Below are 27653 nucleotides of genomic sequence, written 5' to 3'. Positions count from 1 at the left end.
TGAGTATATATATATATATATATATATTATTAGATTGAGCTCCCAATTTTGTTGGTAATGGAGAAAGTTATATATATAAATATATATGTATATATATGTATATATGCGGCGAATGGAGAAGGCGGAGATTTAAACCAATTTATACCCGCTTTCTTCCTCCACTCCAAACTTCGCGCTCCATTCGTCGTTTAACAATTTGATTCGGTATAAAGACACAACAAATTTCGAGCTCTGATGCTTTTCTGATCTCTCTTCGACAATGGAGATCTTCTTCTATCTCGTTTTTGGGGCACTGGGTGTCATTGTTGCAGCCATCGAGCTGAGTAAAACCAATAGGGACAGGATCAACGCCACCACCGCTTTCAATTCATTCAAGAACAATTACCTTCTTGTTTACTCTCTCATGATGGGTACGTTCACCAATTTCTTTCTCTTCTTCCGCTTTAGATCTCAATCTTAATCCCACTCGACGTCCGCATTCTTGTTTTGTTTGTTTATTCTCGCCGACCGTATCCGTGTTTATGTTTCTCGGATTTGTCGTGGATCCGACTAGTTTCTTCCGTTTTTTTAGACTGGATGATTGGATCGTGTATGCTATTTGGATTTAATCTGTTCTCAATTTTTTTCATATATAATTGTTTTAGTAATGGGCGTGGTCGCTTTCATATATAATTGTTCTCAATCTTAATCCCACTCGACGTCCGCATTCTTGTTTTGTTTGTTGTCTGCAACCTTTGTTTAAATGGACAAAAATTATACCCCACTTTGTTCTTCCTCAAAGCCTTTTGGGCACCAACCTTTTTGTGTTATTAGACATTATTCAGAAATTTGATTAGTTAGTTTTGATTTCCTTCGTAAACATTTTCGGTAAGAAGTTCACCTACAAATACAATTAGCTATAGTTTCTCATAATCACAGAAAGAATAAACTATTCCCATCAAATTTTGGTCCTAATTGTTTTTAACTTCTTGGCCGGTAAAGTTCTGATGCATATCCATGCTTTTTCTGGCAATAGCTGGGGATTGGTTGCAGGGCCCTTATGTGTACTATCTTTCAGTCAATATGGCTTTGGAAAAGGGGAGATTGGACAGCTTTTTATAGCTGGTTTTGGCTCCTCTATGTTGTTTGGGACAATTGTCGGATCACTTGCCGATAAACAGTAATTCTTCGCTTTTGAGCTCTGTTGTTTAATCAACATGCTTTTTCAAAGGAAAAGGAATATTAGTATTGTTTCCATGCTTGTTCATGCAGAGGTCGAAAGAGAGCTTGTGTGACGTATTGTGTCACTTATATACTGAGTTGCATCACAAAGCATTCACCCCAATATAGAATTTTGATGTTGGGCCGCATTTTGGGAGGCATTGCCACTTCTCTCCTCTTTTCTGCATTCGAGTCGTGGCTTATTGCTGAACATAACAAGGTAACTCATTGTTGCTGAACACAACAAGATTTACGCCTCTGCTTTTAATTTTGTTTTACCAATTGAGACTTTGTGTTTGGTCATGTCAATATGGACTTTCTTAACGATGGTGTTCTCAAAAGCTAATGACCGTTTATTGCTGTTAGTATATATCTTGAAAGTCTTGTTGTTGTTCTCAACAGAGGGGCTTTGAGCAACAATGGCTATCAGTTACTTTCTCAAAGGCAATATTTCTTGGCAATGGTCTTATTGCCATTTTATCTGGGCTTTTTGGGAACGTACTAGTTCACTCCTTGGATCTTGGGGCGGTAGCGCCTTTTGATGCGGCTTCTTGCTTTCTTGCCCTTGGTGTGATCATCATCTTATCTTCGTGGACAGAGAACTATGGAGATCCATCTGAAAACAAAGACCTTCTCACCCAATTCAGGGGTGCAGCAGTGGCCATTGCTTCTGGTAGAGTCCTGACTGCGTTTTTTTTCTTTAAGTTCAGGAAAATGAATAGATTTCACTATATGAACCTTTTGACACAGTATTTATTTCCATATAGATGTTCTAGTAGTTGTTTTGGGGCACATGATCTATTTTCTTGTCCAGTCAATTCGTCTTGGTCGTGGATCATATAGTTTCATGAAGTCTTATATTTGGTTGAAGGGATTTTGCCCCATTATTACACCATCTTTATTTAGTATGTCTCCGCTGTTGATCAGATGAGAAAATTGCCCTCCTTGGTGCTATTCAGTCCCTGTTTGAAGGTTCAATGTATACCTTCGTCTTCCTTTGGACTCCTGCTCTGAGCCCCAATAATGAGGAAATTCCCCATGGCTTCATCTTTGCAACATTCATGTTAGCTTCTATGTTAGGAAGTTCCCTAGCATCTAGGTTACTGGCCCGCGCATCATTAAGAGTGGAGAACTATATGCAGATTGTTTTCGTTGTCTCAGCTGCATCTCTTGTTCTCCCAATAGTTACAAGTGTAAGTTTGTTCCATGTCTTACCCCCCCATTATATTTTCAAGGATCATTAAGCTTCCTTCCAATTTATCATTCTCTCTTTCTGCTTTTGCTGGATTCTGAAACAGTTCTTGGTAGAACCATCCCTACTGAAAGGTGGGAGCATCTCTTTTTCAGGCTGCATCCAGTTGGTTGGATTCTGTGCCTTTGAGGCTTGCGTGCGTCGTCTCATGGCTTTTAGAGAACAATATCATGTTCTGTGTCTTTGAAGAGGAGCACACATGTTATGCTGAAAGTGAACAATATCATACCATTGTGGATCGTCTAACAAGTGGAATGACATTATCCATACCTGGTGTGTGTATGGCAGAGATAGAAAGCAGGCCTAGTTTCCGGGAAAAGGATGCAGAGATGGAGCCCTTGAATGCGTAAGGTCACAAAGAACACACATCTGTGCTCCTCCTCAGAAGGAAGGAGAAAAAGGTTTTAATCTCTCTCTCATGGTTGTGTTGTAATGCTTGAAGTTGTTAGCAGTAGTAGTAGTAGCGCATATCTTAGCTTTCTTTCTCAGTTAATATCTATGCCCGCTGCTGCTCTCCCACTCAAATCTAGCTCAAGATGCTCTCATTTTTTATGTCATCGTAATGACAACATTGCCCTTTTTCCTTCCGCTCTCGGCTCTGCTGATGGTGGTTTAAAAGACAATACTGCCCTTCCCTCTTTAGTCGCATACACACACCCATCCATACAAATTACTAACAATGAAACCCTACAAATAAGAGGTCTAATATTAATTATATTTATTTGATAATAAATAACCAATTAATTATCATGATTACAAATAAATGCTTACATTAAATTAATTAATATATTATTAGTCAATATACCATTTCCGTACTTAATTGCATCCGTTTTAATTCTTTATTGCAGCGGAATAATTAAGTTTTTTAGTATTGATTGTACGCTTGGTTTAAATGTAGTAGCTAATTTGATTTTATTAATTATAGTAAAATGAGTGCAAATGATGTATTAGAAATATGAAAAATGGTCCAATTAAATATAATTAATCAAGAAATATACTATTTTTAAAAAAAAAAAGAAACAACAAGAAGTCACTCTTGATTAGCTAGATTATTATTATTATTATTATTATCATTATTGTTATAAGGCAAAAGAATAAAGTGGCGTCAGCCCACGACAATGGGAAAGTGCTGAAACAAAGGACAAAATCCTATCGAACTTGCTTGCCTGTAGCTGTACAACCATCCATGCCAAATCTTCATTTTGTGATCATAATCCACTCAAATTAATAAATTATTTTCAACAAAGTATACAATTTAAATAAAAAAAACCCATCTCTAATACTAACTCTAATACTAATAATATTTTTTTAAATTTTAAAGAATTTAAAAGTGTTTTTTGAGGTTTATTTTTTAAATAAAAACACGAGATTGGATACTCTATAGTAAGATCCAACGGCCCAAACACACTTTAAACGCCAAACACGTTCCATCTGGTTTCCGAGTCACGTGACTGACATGGACTATTCTCACGGGTCCCACGTACCTCGTATGAATAAATTATATATAAAAAACAAACTGTTTTCTTTCAAAATGGAATATATAAATATAATTATAGATAACTCTAAATATTTATTAAAAAAATAAATAATGGTCACTTCTTTCTACCAAATCCACAATAAATAACGTAAGAGAATATTATGTTATTTGTTTATTTTTCCATGGGTCTTCCAAACATTTATAATTTAGAAAAAATTAGAATTTCACTGTCCAGTTAATTTACCAAAAAATTCTTTTATATATATATTAAATAATAATCTTTGTCTATCAATACAAATAAAAAGGCGCAAGCAATGATGCACGCACCACTAGTCGTCAACGAGGGTGAAGCTAAAAATTGGAGAAGAGTTGAAATAGATAAAAAAAAAACATATTATATTATTTACAAATTTGGAAAAGTAAATAATGATGACTTCCAATAATAAAATAATAAAAATAAAATAATCATAAAGTAATAAGAGGAGTATCGTAAGCAATGATGCATTTGAGCTTAGTTTCTGCGCCCCCCACCCGGCACTGCACAGTTACGAAATGTTAAAAATGATAATAATAATAATTCTAAAAAAAATAATATTTTAGTTTTAATAAACCTTAAAATTAATTTTGATGGAGGCGGGTTAAATAATTAGCTGTCATTTTCATGTAAAATAAATTAATGTATTTGTATTTTATAGAGTTACGAAAATAAATTACAGTTCAATTATATGTGATATTTTTAATATTTGTGATCACAAATTATATTTGTAGTCAAGATCCAATGCATTGGAAAACTGGTTGATTTATATTTTTAATGAAAAAAAAAAATAAGAAGATTATCATTTTTTATTATGTAATTTAGATTCCAATCGATTTGACACCGTTCATCCCGCGGGTTGAACTGTTCCTCTTATCTGTATATTGCATACAGCTCCGTGTTCATAAAAGGAATCTGATGGTGGCCACGGATTTCTGCTGCTTCAGGCTCTGATTTTGGTTCTGTAGCTGGATTTCTCAACTTCCGGCCTCCAGATCGATTTTTGGCGCCTTGTCCTGTCTGTTCTTCAACTTTTCCGGGAGATTCGGTCATTGATTCGCCATCTACCGGATAAACTCTTGTTTTCTGTTCGTTTCTTCCCTGCCTCCTCTCTCCGTCGTTCATACTTGGAGGTTGATTTTCAGGTTCTTAGTTATATGGATGTCATTCTGGTTCTGTTTTATCTTGGATTATCGAGAAAAGTTCTGTTTTATCTTGGATTACCTGAGATAATTAGTTTCGATATTTTTTTCGACTCAATGTTGTTGCCTTTTGGATTGTATCTTCGCTTATATGATTACTCTAATTGGAGATTGGTGAAAATGCATTATACGGCCATGAGTTTTAGTTCTTTGTTTAAGGTTCTTGAACTTTTCTGTTTGGTTTTGTGTCGCAATTGGAGCGACGTGCTAATATTTTTTTCTTTCACACGGTATCCATAATTTGATCAGTGATTGCTTACCGAATAATCTTGACAATAAATGATCGTTTCGAAGATGGTGAGCTCATGCAGCTATCAATTTCCGGTTGCAATTAGCAGAATTATTCTGCTTAGAAGACAAAATTTGAAGACCGACTAGATTTTCTGTGTAAGGCTAATTTTCATTGATTATTCATGTATAGGGTCGTCCTCGTGGCAGGTGACAACGCCAGGTTAAGGAAGCAGCAGAGGTGGATTATGTGCTTGCAGTAGGAAAGTAAAAAGTAAATCAAGAATGGCTTTTGAGCCGTTTGTTTGGTATTGTCGACCAGTTGCTGGTGGTGTGTGGACGAAGGCAGTGGAGAATGCTCTTGGAGCTTACACACCATGCGCCATTGACTCTGTGGTTATTGTTATTTCTCATCTGGTCATTCTAGGTTTATGTATCAACAGAATATGGCTGATCAAGAAGGATTTTAAAGCACAGAGATTTTGTTTGAAGTCAAAGATATACAACTACGTTCTGTGTTTATTGGCTGCGTACTGTGTATTTGAGCCTTTATACAGATTGATCAGGGGAATTTCAGTCCTGAATTTAGATGGCCAGGGTGCACTTGCTCCATTTGAGGTAGAGTTTTCTTAAGATATTAATTTTTTTTTTCTAAGTAGCATTTCTTTACCGAATTTAGAGTATTCACAGTTTGCAATTGGAAATGTGTTTACATGAGAAAAGTAAAAAACTATTTTGATCTTTTACATGAGAAAAGTCAAAATAAAAAAAATTGTAGCCTTTTTTGGTCCACAATATTATTTAAAAAGCTAAAATTATATGAGATTATGTTAGATATATATGATATGTGGGCTATCATAAGAATGAGGATTTAGTCCGAAGAAGATTTCAGGGTAAGAAAGATTGAGATATCGTCCATTTAAGTTCTTGATGTATAGCCGAGCAGAAGAATTTTGTCTATCATTGGACATATTGGGTGTTTGGATCAATGAGTTCATTCGTATGCCATTTTGTTTCAGGTGGTTGCCCTGATAATTCAGGCTCTTGCTTGGTGCTCGATGCTTGTAATGCTTGTCGTCGAAACCAAAGTTTATATTTCTGAATTTCGATGGATTGTCAGGTTTGGAGTTGTTTATACATTAGTAGCAGATGCTGCAATGCTCAGTCTAATTTTATCCGTGAAGGACTTTTACGAGAGGTATTTTCTATTTTAATCTTATAATTAGCTACAATAGCTGGATGCCATCTTATTGTTGTTCCTGCTGTTCTTTCTTTGAATTATTAGTTGTCAAAGTTAAAAATACAGTGTGGAAGATGCAGAAATTATTAAAAATTGCATTCAATATATTATTTTGTCTGTCATAACAAAAAGAGAAGTAAAGAAAATAAAAGAGATTAAGATATTAGGAGGAAATTCAACTGTATGTAAATCTTACATAATTGGGAAATATGACATCCATCTTTTGAGTTTAGAAATGTAGAGCAAATATCAACTAGAATGAAATCGTTGTGGCTGTGATAATCTAACGACCTTATGATTATTAAATTAGTTTCATTTGCAAGTAAAGAGAATTGGAATTTAAATGTAAAAGTTTGACCAGTTTTTTGAGCATGCATTTGGGCATAAAACTGAATCACTGATTAATGAGTTCTATTTCTGTCTTTTCAGAGATGTCCTATATTGGTACATCAGCGAAGTCTTTGTCCAGGTTGGTTTATTTCTGTCTCTCATCTCTTATACAGTATCTGCATTATTTTGCAATTTATTGTTGGAGGAGAATATGAGGATCTCTTATGACTAGTTTGATGAGTTGTTTTGGTATGTGCTACAGTCAAAGCGTTTACCAATATACTTTTAAATAATTATAAAATACCTGTAATATTAAATATAACCTATGTTAATTTTTCATTTCACCTTGTGAGCTTTCTTCTGAGATTTTATTCTCGCTGTAGGTTTTATTTGGCGTTCTCTTGGTCGCATATGTGCCTAGCTTGGTTCCTTTTCCTGGTCACACCCCTCTTAATAGTGAATATGTTGATGATGAATATGAAGAACTCCCTGAAGGGGAACGTATATGCCCCGAGCAGCATGCAAATTTATTTTCAAGTAAGTATTGCTTTCATAAAATCCCATGCCATTACTTTTTGTGATATGGATTCGGAGGATATAAAAGTTGTTTTGTATTATCTAAGACGTAAACGATGTATGGATGTTATGAACTATTGTCAATAGTGGGGGGAGTTAAAATAATGGGGGAAGGTGAGTGTCTAAAAGGTACTGGCTAGGGTGGAGCTAGAAACTTTCTTAGGAAGGATTTTTTTTTTTTTACATGCCAACATCACATACACACATATGGGCTGTGTGTGATAGGACTTCAAAATTTAGAAAATGTTTAATAGGTTCTTAAATTTTAAAATTTTTACCTAATATGTCCTGAAGGACTTGTTTACTTCATAGATTTTGTCCTGTGTTTTCAAACATACATTTAATATCCTTTGTTTTACAAGTTTTCACTTTTAAAAATTCAGGGTATTATTATCTAGTGAACTTAAAATTCCATCCCACCTGAGTTTTTTTTAATACCCTTTGTATTAGATAGATTAATTTGATATATTTTTCTTAACCTTGGCAGATATATACCTCCTATTAATTCACTCTTAGTTATTTTTACTTTTTAGCTTGAGTTTTGGCAACCCAATCAGTTTGCTAAAGAATGAACTGAACACTCGTCCAACAATTTGTTTTGTTCTTCTTAAATATGTATTGCCGTTCTAATTGTGGTTACTTTATACTAGAAATTACTTTTGGGTGGATGGATTACATAATGAAGTTAGGATACAAAAGGCCACTCACGGAGAAGGATGTATGGAAATTGGATTTGTGGGATCGAACTGAAACATTATACAATAAGTCTCTCTCTCTCTCTCTCTCTCTCACAACATTATTTCTGCTGTTTCTTGCACTTCTTTTTGGAGCTTATTTACTGTTATTTGTAGCTTCCAGAAAGCTTGGGCGGACGAGTCTCAAAAATCCAAACCGTGGCTTCTTAGATCATTAAATGGCAGCCTTGGAGGAAGGTAAGTAGAACGTGAGTGAAAAATGGTTTCTTGTTGGTACAATTGTTAATTTAGAGTTTTTATATATAAAACCCCCAATTTTAGGGGTATAAATTGAATTTTTCCCTTTAAAAAATTTGCCTATCTAAAACAGTGCTGATTAGAGATCCTTTTAGGCACATCAATGCTTCCAAATATAATGCACTATTAGAGGTAAAAACAAAAAATACAATTTTTCAAAAAAAATCTTTAAGCAAAATTAACTGTGGTTAGATTTTTAATGAAAATGTATTATGTGAAGTGCTGGATATGTGCTACTTCCTTTTAGTATGTGATTGAATACAACTGGTTTTGCTTCTTATTCTTTGCATTGTTTTTGTTAATTTTCTTCTCTTTTTCCCATTCAATAGGTTTTGGCTGGGTGGCTTTTGGAAGGTAATATGATCTTCCTCTTGAATTTACTTGCATATTTAGAGGAACTTCTTTTGGGAACGTATCCATTTATGAACAAATATTTGGTTATCAAATTTGTAGATGTCATAATACTCCCAATATCTGAATAATTTTTTAGCCTTAGTAATTGTTATTGTCATTGTTTATTGGTTTAGCTTAAAGAAACGTTATACTTCCATCCCAAATATTGAAGGGAGCATGTTTTCCATCTTAAGAAAAAAGGATGGATAGTATTGAAGAGGCTATTTTACAGGCAAAATTGAGTTCAATTCTTGTGTTTTTGTGTTATTTTTTTACTTTCTGTTTGACTAACATGTTGTGGGACTTGTAGATTGGCAATGATCTGTCTCAATTTGTGGGGCCTGTCATCTTGAATAAACTTCTCGAGGTTGGTGGCCTTTTTTGTCTGGTGTACTATACTTCTGCTTCACCATTATACATTTACTTGGTAGTTTGACTTGTGACTTGTGAACTTGGTAGTTTTTGGAGCACTGTGTAGGAATACTGATTAGTTGAAAGCTTTGAAAGCATATCAGGCTCGCCTATGTTTTGACTTTCTACCTCATCCTTTTAGGAATGAGTTAGACTTATTCCGCATTAATTTTTTAGTGAAAGATAAGCTACAATTGGCAGCATCTTTTAATAGGTTAATTTAAAGAAAATAAACATTTTCTTTTTTTACCACGTTGGGTGGGAAAGGTTGCTGAAGAAATGTGGACAAGTTATCCTCCTAGAAGTTTTGATGCTACATTGCACCAAACATGAAGAATCTAAAACAAAGGCAGTCAATGGAGATGCTTTGCTATGCAAGCATGTAAAAGAATAAAATGACTTTATTTTCTAGCCAACTCTATTAGACTTTTTTGGTCCGTACCTTTATTTTACTTTTAACAAATTGATTGCATAGCTTGAGTTTGTGTATTTTTGTGTTAATGTGAGCATGTATATAAACAATTATTTTTTGAAACTTCGGAAGTAAAATAGAGATTTTGAAATTCAGTAATCAAAATGAAACAATTCAAGGACCAAAATGTGCATTTTAAAAGTTAAGGGATCAAAATAGAATAAACTTGAAAGTTTAGGAACCAAAATGAGATTTAGGTCAATCAGTCAGCTTGACCATAGCTCAATTGGTTAAAACATATATCTTTGTTCAAGATGTAAGAGGTTCGAATCCTCCACTCTCGTGTTGCTGAAACAATAAATGAGAAGAGAGATTTAAACCTAAAATATATATTTCCATCATAGTTCGGTTTTCTATGAAAAGAATTATGTAAACGGATAATCTTCTGTACTTGATCGATTGCAAGTGAATAATATGAAATATGCTTTAGGCAATAGGCATTCTTAGATGAACCACAGTGAATTAGTTTAGTAGTTGATAAGGGTCAATGTAAATAATAAAGGGCTTAAGGGGGAATGAGTTTAAGCGATGGTAGTCATCTACCTATAACTTAACATCTACGAATTCTCCCGGCAACCAAATATTGAAGGATCATGGGGATGTTCTGTGAAATCAATTTGGTGTGTGAAAGCTGGACTCTACGCTCATAGATATAAAAGGAAAATAGTCCCTTCTTGGATGGTTCTTCGTCCCATTAAGTGTTAACTATACAAGCTTAAAAAAGCAGGAAACTTTAGCCTATTTTTGTTGATTTGAAAACCAATTTAATTCAACTTATATGAATTATGGTTTAAGCGGAAGCATCAAATTTTTTAAGATGAGTAAACCTTGGTTGGAGTGTTTCAATATTTTCAAGTTTGAGGCTTCTCAATGTTCCTTTTCTAATTTCTTTGATTGTTATTCCCTTAGTGGTATTTGTATTAATTGGTGTGCCTTATTTAGCTTTTCTTAAGTTACTCTGTTTTTGTTGATTTCGCATTTGCCCTTTTTTCATCCTTTCAGAGTTGGTATCTTGAATGTTTTATCCTTTTCACGTAAAAAAAAAAAAAAAAAAAAAAGAACGGAAGAAGAAGAAAATCACATATGAACAAATAATTGGTTATTGGAAAGTCTTATTACCTGATACGTACATTGTTATCTTGTTAGCACTTAGCACATAATCTGAGTTAAAAAGTGTATTTATTAGGGAATTTACATTACCATGAATGTTTTTAACTTTATGAACACCTTTAAGAAAATTTTCCTATTTAATTCTATCCATGTAGATGTTCTCATATTTCTTTCGAATGCTTGCAGTCCATGCAGCGTGGAGATCCATCTCGAATTGGTTACCTTTATGCTTTCTCAATATTTGCCGGAGTGGTATGACCCAAATTCCTGCTTTAATTTGTCAAATCAATGCCTGTCAATAAGTAGGTTGGTCCAAGATATTAACATGCATTCATCATGACGTCAAAATATGGTATAATGCATCTTATAAAATTGTTAATTTGTTAATATGCCGAAAGCAGATTTGTTGGTTGTATTTTATTATTGTGAATATTGACAATAAATATTAGTTTTCAATATTATATAATTGGCTATCTTTTTTTTTTAAACTGTAAATATTGACCATAATTATAGTTTTAAAATTTTATAATTGTGTTATCGTTATTTCTGTTTTATTGTTTGTAACGAGTCTTTCCGATGTAAGAAAACCCAGCTTGTACATTCTTAAATATACCGAATATTGGTATTAGTTTCTAGTTTGATCTAAGGTTAGAGCATGTAATTTTTCTACTCCTGTCATATTTGTCTTCAATATGCTCATTTTGGGCATGAGTTGTGTGACTGCAGTTTGATTACACACATAGTACACATCTAATGGGTTTTCACTTTCGATACAGATCTTTGGAGTGCTATGTGAAGCACAGTATTTTCAAAATGTGATGCGTACTGGTTATCGACTGAGGTCAACCTTGGTAATTTTCTCCCTTACGTTTTATTTCTTATGCTCAGTTATTACCAATGTGAAATGCTGCCGTGATGATATTTTGACATTTGAGTGGATGATATTTTGCCCAAGTGAACTTTTTAAGTCCTTGCAATCAACGTTATGTTTCTTTCTTTCTAAAATTGTAGTTTAGCATTTAAAATGAATCCTTCAACGTTCAGCATTTAAAATAATTTTATCTTTCTTTTTTCCATGCCTTCCAAAGTGATTTGGTCTCTTGAGAAAATAGTGAGAAGCTTTACATAGAAATGCATCACCGAAAGATCAGGCCTTCATTTGGTAAAATGGGAGAGTTCTCCTTGCATTGGAGAGTAGAGGGTTGGGCCTTCATGGCCTCGCAGATAAGAACAAAGCCTTCCTAATTAAATGGCTATGGAGATACCAAAATGAAAAGACGCCCTTTGGAGAAGGTCCATCTATGCAAAATATGACCTCTCACCAATGCTTAGGCCCTGGGGTTTCTCCTCCTCCTCCAATGCCAAAGGTCCATGGAAGGATATATATTGGAGTTCCTTTTATATCTTTTGTAATGTTGATGGCGTATTATGCATATATTTCTTATTTATATTTTCAATATTTTTTTCTTTATTGGTTGATGGTCTTTCTCCTATAGAAGATGACATTATACTTGTTTTAGATGTATAAGAAGAAACACAATAATATTATTCTTCTTCCCTAACTTCAAGATGATATCAGAGACAGAAAACTTTAGTCGTCTCTAAAACTCTAAAGACCCTAGCCATTGCCACCAAAACCCTAGCCACCACCTTTGATTGGTGCACCCTACTTCTAGCGTTGGTGTCTCTGGCTTCAACCATATTTGTTCAACCATTCGTCTTCATTATATTCTCCATTGTTTCAAGCATTCACGTTCACTAGAGGACTGGTTCGAGCGTTCAACGTTTGTGTTCTAGAAGCTCTAGATGATCCAAATTGGAAGCTAGTAGTCATGGAAGAAATAAATGCTCCAAGACAAAGTGGTACTTGGGGAAATAACAAACTTGCCAAAAGATAAAAAGACTAAGGGATGCAAGTGTGTGTTTACAGTTAAGTGTAATGTTGACGGTAGTGTTGAAAGATATAAAGCCGAATTAGTAGCTAAAGGATTTACTCAAACCCATGGAACTGACTATCAAGAGACATTTGCTCCCGCTGCAAAAACGAGCACCATCAGAATTCTTCAGTCTCTTGCACTGAATTTTGATTGATCAGTTCATCAACTAGATGTTAAGAATGCTTTACTCAATGGTGATTTAAAAGAAGATATATTTATAAGACTATCACCAAGATTTGAAATGGAAGTTGGTAATAGTATAGTTTGTTATATGGTCTCAAGTAGTCTTCAAGAGCTTGGTATGAACGCTTTGGTAAAGTGGCCACTGGCTTTGAATACCTTCTAAGTCAAGCAGATCATAAAACCACCCATACTCATGACAAACTCCAACTCAGGCTGCTTTACATGACTGTTTCTCCCCACTGGTGCACCATTTGCAAAAACATTGAATCTCAGAGCCATATCTTTGCCCAAGCCCAAACCTTTTGGGAGAGCGGTTCTCTCATATATTGGATGGACCACAATTCTACTGATTGATCTGCATCTTCTTCTTTCCTACACTTTGGTGGGATACCCTTTTTGGAAAGAAAACATCCTATGAACGCACTTGGTGGGGGCATTTCTCTGGGCTTTGGACAGAAAGGAACTAAAGAATATTCCATAAAAAAAAGGAGCTCACTTTTGAACAGTTATTTGATTCTACAGTTTTTTGGTTATATCTTGGTGAAAATGTTCCTCTCTTTTCACCACTGTAGCTTTTATTCTATGATATCCAGTTGGAGAGGTTCTTTGTAGCTCTCTTGGATTGGGGCCTTTCCCTTTTTCTTTTTTCTTTTTTCTTTTTTTCTTTTCTTCTAATTTCATTCCATCAATGAAATCATTTCTTATAAAAAAGGAGAAAAAAAAAAAAAAAAGTTTGCCAAGTTATAAGTTTCATTTGAGTCTCTTGCTCTCCAAAATACGCACACATTTAATATCTAGTTACAAAATAAATTCTTATCTAAAATTCAATGTTCTGCCTCAGAGAAGTACCGTGGGTGTATTTATTTTTGAAGATATCCATATGTTTGCTTTTTAGTCCTATTCACCATCATGACCTAACATTCAATTTTTATTTTATTTTATTTTGGCTTTTGGCTGTTTCATTAACTGCTATAAAGATAAATTAGTCTCCCATATTGGTTCTTTGTGCTTATATATATCATTTTAGTTGTTATCCAAGGCACAAAGGTACTTTAAAAAAAGGTTATTCTTATACAGGTATGTTTTTATCCATTTTTAGGTTGCTGCCGTTTTTCGCAAATCTCTAAGGTTAACCCATGAGGCTCGCAAGAAGTTTGCTACTGGAAAGATAACAAATTTGATGACTACTGATGCTGAGACACTTCAGGCACTTTCAAATTTTCATGTCTTTTGTGATGCATATGCAATATTGTTTTTTATTTGTTCATATATCTTCCTTTTGTTCGTCTCTAGGCACATTTCCCCGTGGGAATTTCATATTTTAACATAAAATGCATTTGTAGAAAATAATGCTTATAAACAATGATTTCTACACCTATGGGTTTGTGACGATCATGGACTTAACCAATGTGATCATGGGATTGAAATCCCCAAGGGACCCCCTGGGGTCGCTCACTGGAGTTAAAATTGAAGGGGGGATTGAGATTTCTAGACTCAGTCGAATTAAGATTAGTATAAAAAAGGAAAAATGATCAACTAATGATTATGTGTGGATATGCCAATGAAGATATTGGTCTTTTATTGCTTTGTTGCATGGTGTTCATTGCTACTATTGTGATCTATATTTGTTTATCTTTCGTGGGTTTTGAGAATAAGTATTACGATGCAGTAAACTACTAACCCATAATGTAATCCTGGGTTGAGAGAAAAGATAGACAACCTCCAAAATATTTTGGAAAAAAACATTATTGGCACAAAATTTGATTTATAGGCTCATGTACAAACCAATAGGGAGGTAAGGTAATCCATATGATTTTAAATTTGAATGGTCAGATCTTGGTACTTTATTTCTTTTTCCCTATATATATGCCTTGTTTATGTATTTGTAAGTTCTCTCAGTATTCTTTTTCTATGATTTTAAAATCTAGTGCTGCTTTGTATGTCATTGTCAAAGATCATGTCTTATAGAATGAAAGTCTAATTCTAAAATAAATTCTTATCTTTCTAATTAAATGCTAAAACTTACAGTAGATTTTTTATGTGGGGCTTTTTGGTTTTGGTATCCAGCAAGTAACCCAGTCACTTCATACATTATGGTCAGCTCCATTTCGTATTACGGTTGCAATGGTTCTTCTTTACCAGCAGTTGGGAGTCTCTTCACTTTTAGGTGCATCGCTACTAGTTCTTTTGTTTCCCATACAGGTACATATCTAACAATTCTTAATATTGAAGTAGTTTCTAAAGCAACTGTAAGAATTGGAGGTTTGAATTTAAATTTAGTCTGCTCCTTTATGCTTCCTCATAGTCATCACATCAGATATCGGAATCATTAATAATCTGAATGCTTGATGGCGTTTCTATTTCCGCCATTTTAATTTGGTTTTATTTCTCTTATACACAATCAATGGATTTAATCTGTTATTCCATTTTTGGAGAGCTTTTCTGAACTATTAGTGTGCTAAATAATTGTAGGCTCATGAGATTAAGTAATCTGATGTATAAGCCAAATGAAGGCTGTGAGAAATTAAAGACATGGGATTCTCTTTAACTTAATTATTTTTCACTATCTTTTTTTCAAATAAATTTACCTTATTTTTCTTCAACAAACCCTATGATATTCACGTTCATAATCCTCTTATTGATATCTACCATATATCCCCCCACCCTCCAAAATCATGCTCAAAGCATCTTTCTCACTTCAAAATCCCACATCTCATCATTTGACTTTTTAATCTCATAGAAATAGTATAGCTTTACTAGTATATCTTTCATAAGAAACTATTTCACCATGTACTTTTGTTACTCCGGGCTCAACATAATAATTTTCATTCAATTCCTTCTCTTTTTTTTTTTTTGTTTTTTGTTTTTTTTTTTTTTTAAATTTAGGTTTGAAGAAGTTGCTGCTAAATTTTTCTTTAGTGTCTTTTTTCTCATCATTATATAAAAAATTGATAATATGTTTTTGGATCTGGGAGGAGGCATCCATATATTTTGCCAATATTTGCTTGTTTGTCTTCTGCCGTTGGTAGTTGATTTGTTGCATTCACCGTAGTTTATGTCAACATGCATTTAGCCGTGCAGGATGAATATTTAGTCCCCTGTCCCCCTTTTTAGCAATCGATTAAGTTTTGCATGAATTTATTTCTGCACATATGATTTGGTATCTTCATGCAACTTCATTGACACAAAAGGCAGTAGGTTTTGAATGATGTTGAACCCACTGGTTATTGTTTCGCGGATCTTGCTACATTACACTTTACTAGAAATACCTAATATTTATGTTATCATGTTTTGTGGCTACAGACACTTGTAATTAGCAGATTGCAGAAACAATCCAAAGAGGGATTACAACGTACAGACAAGAGAATTGGTCTCATGAATGAGATTTTAGCTGCAATGGACACAGTGAAGTATGCAATATAAGAATAAAATACTCTTTTTTTTAATGTCTTCACTTGAAGCTTACTGATGTAATTCAGAATCTTATTAAGCTTTATTGTCAAGCCTTAATTGTGGACTTGCTAGTAACCTTCTGTTAAAATAGTCTTAGTATTTATTATCCATAGCTTGCTGATAAATTTATTGACGCTGGAAATGTATCAGATGCTATGCATGGGAGAGTAGTTTTCAGTCAAAAGTACAAAGTATTCGAGATGATGAGTTGTCATGGTTCCGTAAGGCGTCACTTCTTGGGGCGGTATGTTATTATTTGTTTCTTGGATGTTATCTTCTGTTTGTTTCCTAACCTATGAAAGGAGTAACCCATTTTTTTGGGTACAAGTGTTGTAGGATATTAAGCATGGATTCAATTTCTTTTATGGAGTTTGATGATGGAAAACATTTCTTCCTCTATCTTATGGGTTTTTCAATGTAACTCATATTAACCTTTCACGAATTATGGACATACATTTGTCAATTTTAAGGGTGCATATTGGTTTTTCAGCATCGGTTTTGGAGTATTTGTTGTTTCAAAATTGATTCTGTAGGATAATCTGTCTTTGTGGTTGGATCACTTTGAGTTTATCAAAATTGAAGTTTCTCGCTGGTGCTATATAACAATTAGGGGCCTTTAATGTAGTTTCAACATTCGAGGGTTTCCTGTCCTTTATTTTTTTATATTCTACCACGTTCTTTATTTTGTTAGTTTCTGTTTGTCTTCTCTTCTGCTGTCTTCCCTTTCCAAAGTCTGCTCTTTTTAGGCTTGGTTTCTTATATCTTTCGTAGCTTATGTGACATCAATGAAGATGAAAAGCTTTGTTGACTTTTTCAAAAAAAAAAAAAAAAGAGAGAGAGATTCCTCTATGGATTTCATTCTGTACTGGTGAAAAGAGTATTTTGTCCGCCTATACATGTATGTATAATTTAACAATGCCAAAGAATTATCGACAACAAAAATCAAGTGCACTTTTTGCTCCATTTGTGTATTTTAATGATTTTATTTATTCTTGCAGTTGAATGGTTTTATATTGAATAGCATTCCTGTTTTGGTGACTGTGGCTGCTTTTGGATTGTTCACCGTTCTTGGAGGAGACTTGACACCATCTAGGGCATTTACGTCACTTTCTCTATTTGCAGTGTTGCGGTTTCCTCTATTCATGCTTCCTAATATAATTACTCAGGTTCTCTCTTATTCATGAGATATTGGTAGGCTATGAAAATGCCATTATAGTTATTGAGGTTAAGGTTTTATAAGATGCTATTAATTGGCAGGTGGTAAATGCCAATGTATCTTTAAAGCGTATGGAGGAGCTACTTCTGGCCGAGGAGAAGATTCTGCTTCCAAATCCACCTATAAATCCACAACTTCCAGCCATCTCTATCGAGAATGGATACTTTTCTTGGGATTCAAAGGTGCCTTGTCTCTTCATTAAAGATGTTGTTTCGCTGTATTTTGATTCGTGTATGTGAGCAGGCATACAAAAATAGAAGGTTATTTAGATGCATGTTCATTGTTATCTCAGGAAATGCTTCATTGTTCTTGTTATCTTGCGATTGGCTTGTGTTGCAGAGGAAGAATAGTTACAAGATTGCCTTGAAGTGCTTATAAGAGGGCAATAATATGAACTTTTCTTTACAGTGGAAAATATATATATTTTGTTCCTTTATCCACAAACTCCAAAGAATTACTCAGCTTTATAGCCTTTCTTTCCCCTTGTAAGAAGCACAGTGGAAAAGATTTTTCTGAGTGAGTACTTTGAATTCCTCAGGCTACACATATTAAAATGACACGCACCCAAGGATTCCTCCCCTGGCTCTTTTATTGACATTTGAAAAAGATAGGATCTAGATTTCAACTTCCTTTCAGCACAAAAAGCACCCAAGTCTTCTTGAACTCATTAATTCCTTTACTGGGCGTGGGTTGTTTGGTATGTACTAATGAGGGGAGGGAAAATGAAGCACCTTAAATCTGGTATAATAACTAATATAATGATTATTTTGCTCAATATAGTTCTTTAATTTTACTTTTATCTATTTTTAATGAGAATTTGTTAAGACTTAAATTTACTATAAAATAATTTATTACAAAAAGTCCTATTAATATGTTTTGAATTCTTGTTGCGCCATTGGTTTAGGGAACAGCAAGTTATTGTGTTTTCACATTTTGATAGAAAGCGGAAATTTTCAATTTTAATAATTACATGTACAAGCACAAAACAGTAATTTATTAATTCTTTCGTAGTTGAAGTCTCCACTGCTGTGAATGCTATATATTTAATTTATGCAGCAGATCACAACTGCTTACATATCCGAACATTATGTTGTACAATCTATCTCAGTCGAGCTAATAACTTGGCACATTTGAACTTTGATTACAAAATGTCTTTTCCCCAAATGGTTTATTTATTTATTTTTTATTTTTGTCTCTAGATGCATTTTCTTTACACATTGCTTGCCCATATTGAAGTGTAATTTTCTCCCGTGCTTACCAACTTCAAGAGCTCTCTGCTATTTATATTGCTTCTCAATGGTTTCGTTTTTCATTTGGTCATTTATTTATCTTTCCAGGCTGAGAAGCCTACATTGTCAAACATCAATTTGGACATACCTGTTGGTAGCTTAGTTGCAGTTGTTGGAAGTACAGGAGAGGGAAAGACATCGCTAGTATCAGCCATGCTTGGAGAACTTCCAGCCATTGCAGCAGATAGTAGTGTTATTATTCGGGGAACTGTTGCTTATGTTCCACAAATAGCATGGATTTTTAATGCAACGGTGAGTTGGAATAAATTGCAACAGAAAAGAGAGAGGATAAAATTTCTTTTGCTCAGATTAATGTGTGATTTAAGTTTTTACTTTGCTTGGAAATATTTAAGCATTTAGTATTATTTAGCTCAATGTGTTACTAGACATTTTGCTGATACGTGGTTTAAGGTGTCTTTCTACTGTACTACCTTCTTTTCAGAATCTGTTGGCCAACCTATTCAAAGATTATTTTCCATTTTTTGTCTTATGAGATGGGGTTGCTAGTTTTAACATATAACTTCTCTTAAAATAGAATTTAATGTTATTATTTCAAACTATAATCATTTTCATCATCTGTTATTTTTTATTATTTTTTTATCAATAGTTAAAAGAAAAAAAGAAAAAAAATGAAAGAATACAATGACGTACAAAAAAGAGAGTCCACTAAAGAGGGAGGCAAACTGAAAGAAAGTCCTCCAATCAAGTAAAATTAGACATGGCGGATAATTATACAGAACAAACTTTGCTACTGAAGCCTAAAGAAAACATATTATTAACTTTTTATATTTATGGAGCTCAAATTTTATTTGCAGGTGCGTGATAATATTTTATTTGGTTCTGGTTTCGAGTCTGCTAGATACGAGAAGGCAATAGATACAACTGCTTTACAGCATGACCTTGACTTGTTGCCGGTAAGTATTTTAGTATGGCTTTATATCAACATTGGTCCGTGATGATTATAAATCCTGTAGTGAGCTTCTTTGTTTGTTTGTTGTTAGGGTGGTGATCTTACTGAAATTGGGGAAAGAGGAGTGAATATTAGTGGGGGTCAAAAGCAAAGAGTTTCCTTGGCCAGGGCAGTTTACTCCAATTCAGATGTGTACATTTTTGATGACCCCTTGAGTGCTCTTGATGCTCACGTGGCTAGAGAGGTAAACATACCATTAGGATTTTATTCTTCTTGTTTTTTGATTTTGTAAATATTTGTATATGTGAGTGTGTAGCCTCCCATATGTTGTAAATTATGGCTTTTGACATATTGCTAGATTTATAACCCATAAAGTATATGGTAAGCTGACGTCTGCTTCCACCCCCCCCCCCCCCCCCCCCCCCCCCCCCCCCCCCCCCCCCCCCCCCCCCCCCCCCCCCCCCCCCCCCCCCCCCCCCCCCCCCCCCCCCCCCCCNCCCCCCCCCCTCAATTTGCACTAGTATAATTCATGCACTTTTGTGGTTTTTTTTACTTGAGTATGATTTCTATGTCATTTTAATTTAACTGGAAGCAATACTTGTATCAAGAGAGTTTTCTTTGGCTTTTAAGTCCACTCTTGTGAGGGCAAGTGTTAGAGTGTTGATATAATTAAATTTACAATAACCCATCAACTTAATCTTTTAGGTAGATTGGTGATTTTTGGTGATTTAAGATGGTATTAGAGGAGGAAGTCTTGAGTTTCAACTCTAGTAATGTCATTTACTACCCAATTACTATTGATTTTCATTCGTTGGGTCTTCTACCATTTCTCAAGTGAGGGAGTGTTGGAGTGTTGATATAATCTAATTGACCATAACTCATCAGCTTAAACTTTTGGGTTGATGGGTGATTTTATAGTTTTTAACAATTTAATAATTTGAAGATTCACAATTCGATCCCCATCTCTAGGTCTAATGCATGGACATTTTGCTCTAGGGTCATCCTGTAACTTGCTACCCTATTACTGTTAGTTGTCGTCAGCAAATCATTGTTATTGGTAGCAGCATTGGTATACTTTTCTGTCTTGTTTTCCCTATTTAAAAGGATGTTAGGCTAGGTTCTGGAGGTTATTATCTGCATTCAGGATTCTTTTTACGATCATTTACTTTCAAGAGAGTTTTGACTGTAGTTTCTTGTTTGAATTTTCTTGTACCATTCTTATGCGATCACTCAACCATTGACAGGTTTTTGAAAAATGCATTAGGGGAGAATTAAGGGGGAAAACGAGAGTTCTTGTGACCAACCAACTGCATTTTCTCTCCCAAGTCGACAGAATTATCCTTGTTCATGAAGGTGTGGTGAAGGAGGAAGGAACATACGAAGAACTTTATGAAAATGGAAAGTTGTTTCAAAAGTTAATGGAAAGTGCTGGTAAATTGGAAGAAAATACCGAGGAAAAGGAAGATGGTGAAACCAGTGATAATAACAAATCATCAGAACTTGCTGTCAATGGAACGATTAATGATCATGCAAAGGATGCTAGTCCTTCGAAAAAACGTAAAGAACAAAAATCTGTTCTTATCAAGCAAGAAGAAAGAGAAACAGGTGTAGTCAGTTGGAAAGTTTTAGCGAGGTAAGAATTCTTGACCGTGAATCTCATTATCCAGTTTTTTTTTTTTCTTTAATTTTACTAAATTACATATTTTCCAATTCATAAATCTTAGCAGGCGTGAGTATGCACCTTAAAAGATCTTGTAAAACCTGTTGTATGGAAGGACTATTAACTGACAAAGATAACTTATTGCTGATAATGCAGCCACTACTTAAGAGTTCAAATTGATTGAAGAAAAAACAATGATAGCATGCTCTGATAAGAACTTCAGTACGTGAAATATCTACCCGAAATTCAATAAGCTCTCATTACTGATGTGATGGATTGAAATTTTGAAATACCAAACAAGGCAGAGATTTCATTAGGAAAAAAAAAAAAGAAAAAGAAAAAAAGAGACACCAACTGGGTTGAAATAGCCTAAGGGACTACACGTCCATTTTCCAAAAAGAGGGGCTCCACAATCTAATCTAAACCAATAGAAAAGATCAAATAGTTACAAAAGCTTGTGTTTAGCATCCAATTAGAGGCCGTGAATCATGCAGGTTCTTGAAAATTGAGAGTTATTATTAAAACGGTTCACAGCTTAAAGTTTGTTTTCTGGCAGCCTGAGAAAAGGGAAGCTTTAACTCTTAATCCGTAGTTTTAGTAGGCTGTGAATCTTTTTATGGAAAGGCAGTTTTCTGGTGGAGCCAACCAGCTGATGATGTTAGTTTCAATTGAAATTTTGAGGATTTTTTTTTTTTTTTTTTTTTTTTTGAATCGGAGATCATTTTGAGGAGAAAGAAGTGAATCAAATTAGACCAAGGGTGAATTCTGTTTGGTTAGTGATTCTTGAGATCGTTTCTCTAATTCTTGGTCAGTTGTAGTTAGAAGGAATGTGTTTATCATTCTATGCTTTCTCCTGCTTTAATTCTACACATTTTACTTGAGACGATTGATGTTAACGGTAACACCCTGCAATTTTGTCATCATCCAACTGTTTTCTTTTAAATTCTTGCAGATACAAGAATGCATTAGGAGGCCTATGGGTGATTCTTATACTTCTTCTATGCTATGTTCTATCAGAAACTCTTCGAGTTTCTAGTAGCTTATGGTTAAGCAGTTGGACTGACCAAAGCAATATGGGATCAAGTGAAACTTTGTTCTACAACATGATATATGCAAGTCTATCGTTGGCTCAGGTACGAGGATAATCAACTAATTTGTGCATGTTGTAAATCTTTGTCAGTCTTTTCTTTTTTTTTATTGCAGATGAGCTTTGACTGCTTTTCCTTTCGTTTTTCCCCTCAATGTATACAACTAATAAACTGCTGTTTCTAACACATGATAGTCGAGGCTCTAACTTAAAAGTAACAGTAGTTTTTTCTCAATTTGTACCTTAAACTTTTGATGTCAGGTATTTGTGACACTGATAAATTCTTATTGGCTGATCATATCGAGCCTGTATGCTGCCAGAAGGTTGCACGACCAAATGCTTTCTTCTATTTTAAGAGCCCCAATGGTGTTCTTCAACACCAATCCTCTTGGGAGGATCATCAATCGGTTTGCAAAAGATCTTGGGGACATTGATAGGAATGTTGCCCCTTTTGTCAACATGTTTCTAGGGCAAATTGCACAGCTTCTTTCTACCTTCGTCTTGATAGGGGTTGTGAGCACTTTATCGTTGTGGGCAATTCTTCCACTCCTGTTATTGTTTTATGCCGCCTATTTATATTATCAGGTAATTGGAAATGCATCTTCTACAGTTACTTTTGGTAAAATTGTAGTTAATATCATTGTTTAATCATATCCAATTATACATCTGACTTCTCTGATTTATATCTTTCATTGAAAATTTTCTCTACTTCTAATTTTGAGTTGCATCCAATTTTTACCTCCCAACTAAAAGTCTATTTCAATTCAAAATTGAGTCTTTATTAAAATCTCATCCTAAAAGTGGGTTAGGCTTAAGTCGGTTGGGATCTCATATTTTGCTTGGCTTGTCCAGTAGGTGGGTTATGCTTACATATGTTTAATTAAAGATGTATTTATTTGCATTTTGAAAGAAATTTATGGTTATGTCCCCTATAAAAATATGTTTTTATAGAATTTATAATCAAATGCTAAGGAATAGTAATCAATCAAAATTTACAAACCTACCTTATTTAATTTGGTTTATTATTGATATGATTTAAAAAAAAAAAAAAAAAAAAAAAATCTTATCAGTTTCTATTTATTAGCATTAATCAATTTATATTTGGAGATTTTAATATTTTTTAGCATTGAACAACGTGTACATAATAAACTTATATTTAAAGCTTTTAATAGTTACAAGCATTGAGTAGCATGGGTATATTCAAGGGCTAACTGTTCTTTTTTTGTTTTTTTCTTAAATATAGAGTACGGCCAGGGAAGTAAAGAGGCTAGACTCCATAAGTAGATCTCCTGTTTATGCACAATTTGGGGAAGCTCTAAATGGTCTTCCAACTATTCGTGCATACAAAGCTTATGATAGAATGGCAGATATTAATGGAAAATCCATGGATAATAACATTAGATTTACACTCGTCAACATGAGTGGAAATCGATGGCTTGCAATTCGTCTAGAAACAGTTGGTGGTCTTATGATATGGTTTACGGCAACCTTTGCTGTGTTGCAAAATGGCAGGGCAGAAAACCAGAAGGCTTTTGCATCCACCATGGGTCTTCTTCTTAGTTATGCCTTGAATATTACCTCATTGTTGACTGCTGTACTAAGGCTTGCAAGTTTGGCTGAGAATAGTTTAAATTCTGTAGAGCGTGTTGGAACCTACATAGATTTACCTTCAGAAGCTCCAGCAATTATTGATAGCAACCGCCCCCCTCCAGGATGGCCTTCTTCCGGACTTATAAAATTTGAGGATGTTGTCTTACGTTATCGACCTGAGCTCCCCCCAGTCTTGCATGGATTATCGTTCACAGTTTTCCCAAGTGACAAGGTTGGCATTGTCGGAAGAACTGGTGCAGGAAAGTCAAGCATGTTAAATGCCTTATTTCGTATTGTTGAACTTGAAAGGGGAAAAATATTGATAGATGGTTTCGATGTTGCAAAGCTTGGTTTGTTGGATTTGAGGAGAGTTCTAGGGATCATACCACAGTCACCTGTTCTTTTTTCAGGTATGCAATCTATAGTAGCCTCTTAGTCAAGAATATATTATAGCTAATTCTCATGCAGACATTTGCTGCCTGCTGGAATGTAGTTTTTCCTTTTTTGCTGTTGTGGTGCTACTAACTGAATAGGGGAAGTAAAAAGTACTCTGCTACATTGCTTCATGTTATGGCAGAAAGATGTACTACCAACTTATGAACACTAAAGAAGATTAAAATACTCTTTCTCGTTTTGTTTAGGAACCGTTAGGTTTAATCTAGATCCATTCAATGAGCACAATGATGCTGATCTTTGGGAAGCTCTAGAGAGGGCACATTTGAAGGAGGCCATAAGGAGGAACACCTTTGGCCTGGATGCTGAGGTATGTCCTAATGAACCTTGTGTGAAATGTATTCATTTTGTAATGGAATCAATTAAGTGAAGATCTGTTCGGAATGACATTTTGAATGATTAAAAATGGTTTTTAATGTTAAAAAATGTTTTTAAGCACTTGAAAAGTCATTTCATGTGTCCAAAATATTCTTACATCCCTTTGCAATTTTACTTTTTAAGTCGACACTTTTCTATTAAAATACTTTTCTATCAGACAAACTTTAGGTCAATATCAGCACTCATCGAACTTTTGGTGCAAAACTTAAAATCGAACTGATGTCTCAGTTATCCATAGTGTTCCCAAAAGATTCCTTATTATTAGGTTCCGTGCCAAGTGACTTCAAAATCGAACTGAAAGTATTTAACTAAACTAGTTGTAAAAAGATCGTCCAAAACTCTTCCCACAAACAGAACTACAGAATCAACAAAACTAAACTGGTAACTTATTTGGTTTCTAGGTTTCTGAGTCCGGGGAGAATTTTAGCGTTGGACAAAGGCAACTTTTGAGTCTTGCTCGGGCACTTCTTCGAAGATCAAAGATATTAGTCCTTGATGAAGCAACGGCTGCTGTTGATGTTAGAACTGATGCCTTAATCCAGAAAACGATAAGGGAAGAGTTTAAATCATGTACAATGCTCATTATTGCACACAGGTTAAACACCATCATAGACTGTGATCGGATCCTTCTACTTGAAGCTGGTCGGGTATGTTTATACATTAAAGGCTGTTAAATTATGAAGATGACTTCTTTTATTATGCACTCTCATTTTAATTTCAAGTTTGTTGATTCTGCACTCTTAGGTTTTGGAGTATAACTCTCCCGAGGAACTTTTATCAAACGAAAAAAGCGCTTTTTCAAAGATGGTTCAAAGTACAGGAGCTGCCAATGCCCAATACTTACGCAGCTTAGTACTAGGGGGCGAGGGCGTAGGTGAGAAAAAGCTGGGAATAGAAGACAACCATAAGGTGGAAGGGGAAAGGAGATGGTTGGCTTCCTCGCGGTGGGCTGCAGCTGCCCAATTTGCTTTGGCTGTCAGCCTTGCTTCTTCACACAATGATCTTCAAAGTTTGGAGGTAGAAGAAGAGAATAGTATCATTAGGAAAACCAAGGATGCAGTAATAATGCTACGCGGAGTGCTGGGAGGAAAGCATGATAGTGAAATTAACGAAAGCTTAAATCGCTACCAAATCTCGACCGATGGATGGTGGTCGTCCCTTTTCAGAATGATTGAAGGTATTTCCAAATCTTCTCATATTATATTATACCCCCTTAAGTACATAAATTCAAGGATTACAAATGTTCACCTGTGCTGCATACAAATTCAAGAATCTCATGAATCTATCCATTTTCTTTTCCTTTTCCTTCTGCCAACTGCCTAAGCGGTTTAAAATACTCTGTGGTTTTACCTCTCCAGGACTTGCTCTGCTAAGCAGATTGGGTCGAAACAGGCTTCAAAATTCGGAGTACAGCTTTGAAGACACGACGATCGATTGGGATCAAAGCACAATGTAGTGTTTAAGTGAAATTATGGTAGGCTAGCTTGAGACCTTCTTCACATCCAATTGTTTGGTTAATGTTGTTTCTTGCATTTACATGGATGTGGAATGGAATGGCTCTAGATTTTGCACTAATAAGGTGTTTGCGTATTTTTTAAACAGTATTAGTCCGGATGGTAATAATAAAACTGTGTGAGATGATTTCCTTTTGTGAGATTATGGGCACATCTCCTTTAGCTTTCCACAGTCATCTGTCTATCTCTAAAATAAATGCAGAATTCAAAGTCTTGCAAAATTCAGAAGAAACAAAACGAAGAACAAAGAAGAAACAAGATCTTTATATTGAACTAACATAAGATCTCCATTTCATTTCTCTCAACTTCTCTATTATAATAGAAAGGGGAGTTGAAAATTCTCGTTTATCCGTATTTGAGTTGTATCTAAACACACTCTACACGAAGATAAAATAATTTTTTAATACATAAAATAATAGTATTACCTACGGGTTTTCTATTTTATTTTTGATCTAGGATTTAAATTTTAAAAAAAAAAAACAGCTTAGCACTCAAGATTTTTAAGAAACTTATTCTAAGAAGAAGACGTTAATAATTCCTCCGAATCGGTGACAAATCCTGCTTCTTTGAATTATACCAAAGAACCATTGTTATTGTGTATAGATAAGATCAGTCATTTCAAGAAAGAGATAACATTGAGAAGACATCATTATGTGTATGAGAAGAATCAAGTACGTAAAGGAAGAAGACGACATTAACCATACCTTTGATGGAGTCGAAACGTTCTACCTCCAATTATTACCGATATACTTTTGATAGAGTCGAAACGTTCTGTCTCCTTACCGATTCTTCAAAGCGCAGAGCTAAATTGTACAAAATTCAAGAAAGAGATAATGTTGTGAAAGCAACATTGTTAGATTATTATATTGAGTGTACAAGTGCAACAAAAACAATACAAAAATAAAAAAAATAAAAAAAATATATTAGGACATAACAAATATATACGAGAATAATAATTATAAAGCCCAAAACTTGGATGATTTGGAAATTGGCAACGCATAGGTTAGGTTAGATGAATTATACATGAGTATCTATTAAATTATTATCAAATATTTAATTAATATAA

The 27653-nt window shown here is 34.5% G+C and overlaps 2 protein-coding genes across 4 annotated transcripts; both read left to right on the top strand.

Annotated features, from left to right (window-relative positions):
• The first annotated feature begins 24 nt into the window (after positions 1-24).
• Positions 25-12674, top strand: LOC111497452 (molybdate-anion transporter-like). The gene is given in 8 exon segments (XM_023148244.1): positions 25-410; positions 1016-1051; positions 1054-1159; positions 1252-1420; positions 1603-1873; positions 2128-2393; positions 2499-3005; positions 12664-12674. Coding segments are annotated over 7 exon segments (1140 nt in total). The 5' UTR covers positions 25-259; the 3' UTR covers positions 2640-3005; positions 12664-12674.
• On the top strand, positions 4810-26727 carry LOC111497451 (ABC transporter C family member 2-like). 3 transcript variants are annotated; one of them, XM_023148240.1, is made up of 28 exons: positions 4810-5034; positions 5587-6011; positions 6413-6591; positions 7063-7102; positions 7347-7500; positions 8190-8304; positions 8391-8471; positions 8861-8885; positions 9235-9291; positions 11104-11169; positions 11694-11768; positions 14137-14244; positions 15105-15239; positions 16341-16447; positions 16641-16734; positions 17489-17656; positions 17748-17888; positions 19044-19247; positions 19811-19909; positions 19997-20149; positions 21150-21538; positions 22518-22698; positions 22914-23237; positions 23896-24652; positions 24884-25005; positions 25475-25720; positions 25818-26250; positions 26432-26727. In XM_023148240.1, exons 2-28 carry the CDS (start codon positions 5679-5681, stop codon positions 26527-26529), a joined length of 4884 nt encoding a protein of 1627 aa, XP_023004008.1. In that variant the 5' UTR covers positions 4810-5034; positions 5587-5678; the 3' UTR covers positions 26530-26727. The 3 variants fall into 3 exon arrangements, with proteins under 3 accessions (XP_023004008.1, XP_023004010.1, XP_023004009.1); XM_023148242.1 differs by having other exon boundaries at positions 4810-5096; XM_023148241.1 differs by having other exon boundaries at positions 4810-5108.
• Positions 26728-27653: the final 926 nt, after the last annotated feature.

This window comes from Cucurbita maxima, unplaced genomic scaffold (genome assembly GCF_002738345.1).
Source record: "Cucurbita maxima cultivar Rimu unplaced genomic scaffold, Cmax_1.0 Cma_Scf00023, whole genome shotgun sequence".
NCBI classification, from domain to species: Eukaryota; Viridiplantae; Streptophyta; class Magnoliopsida; order Cucurbitales; family Cucurbitaceae; genus Cucurbita; species Cucurbita maxima.
Note: the sequence above shows the minus strand (reverse complement) of the source record. Positions and strands in the feature narration are given on the sequence as shown.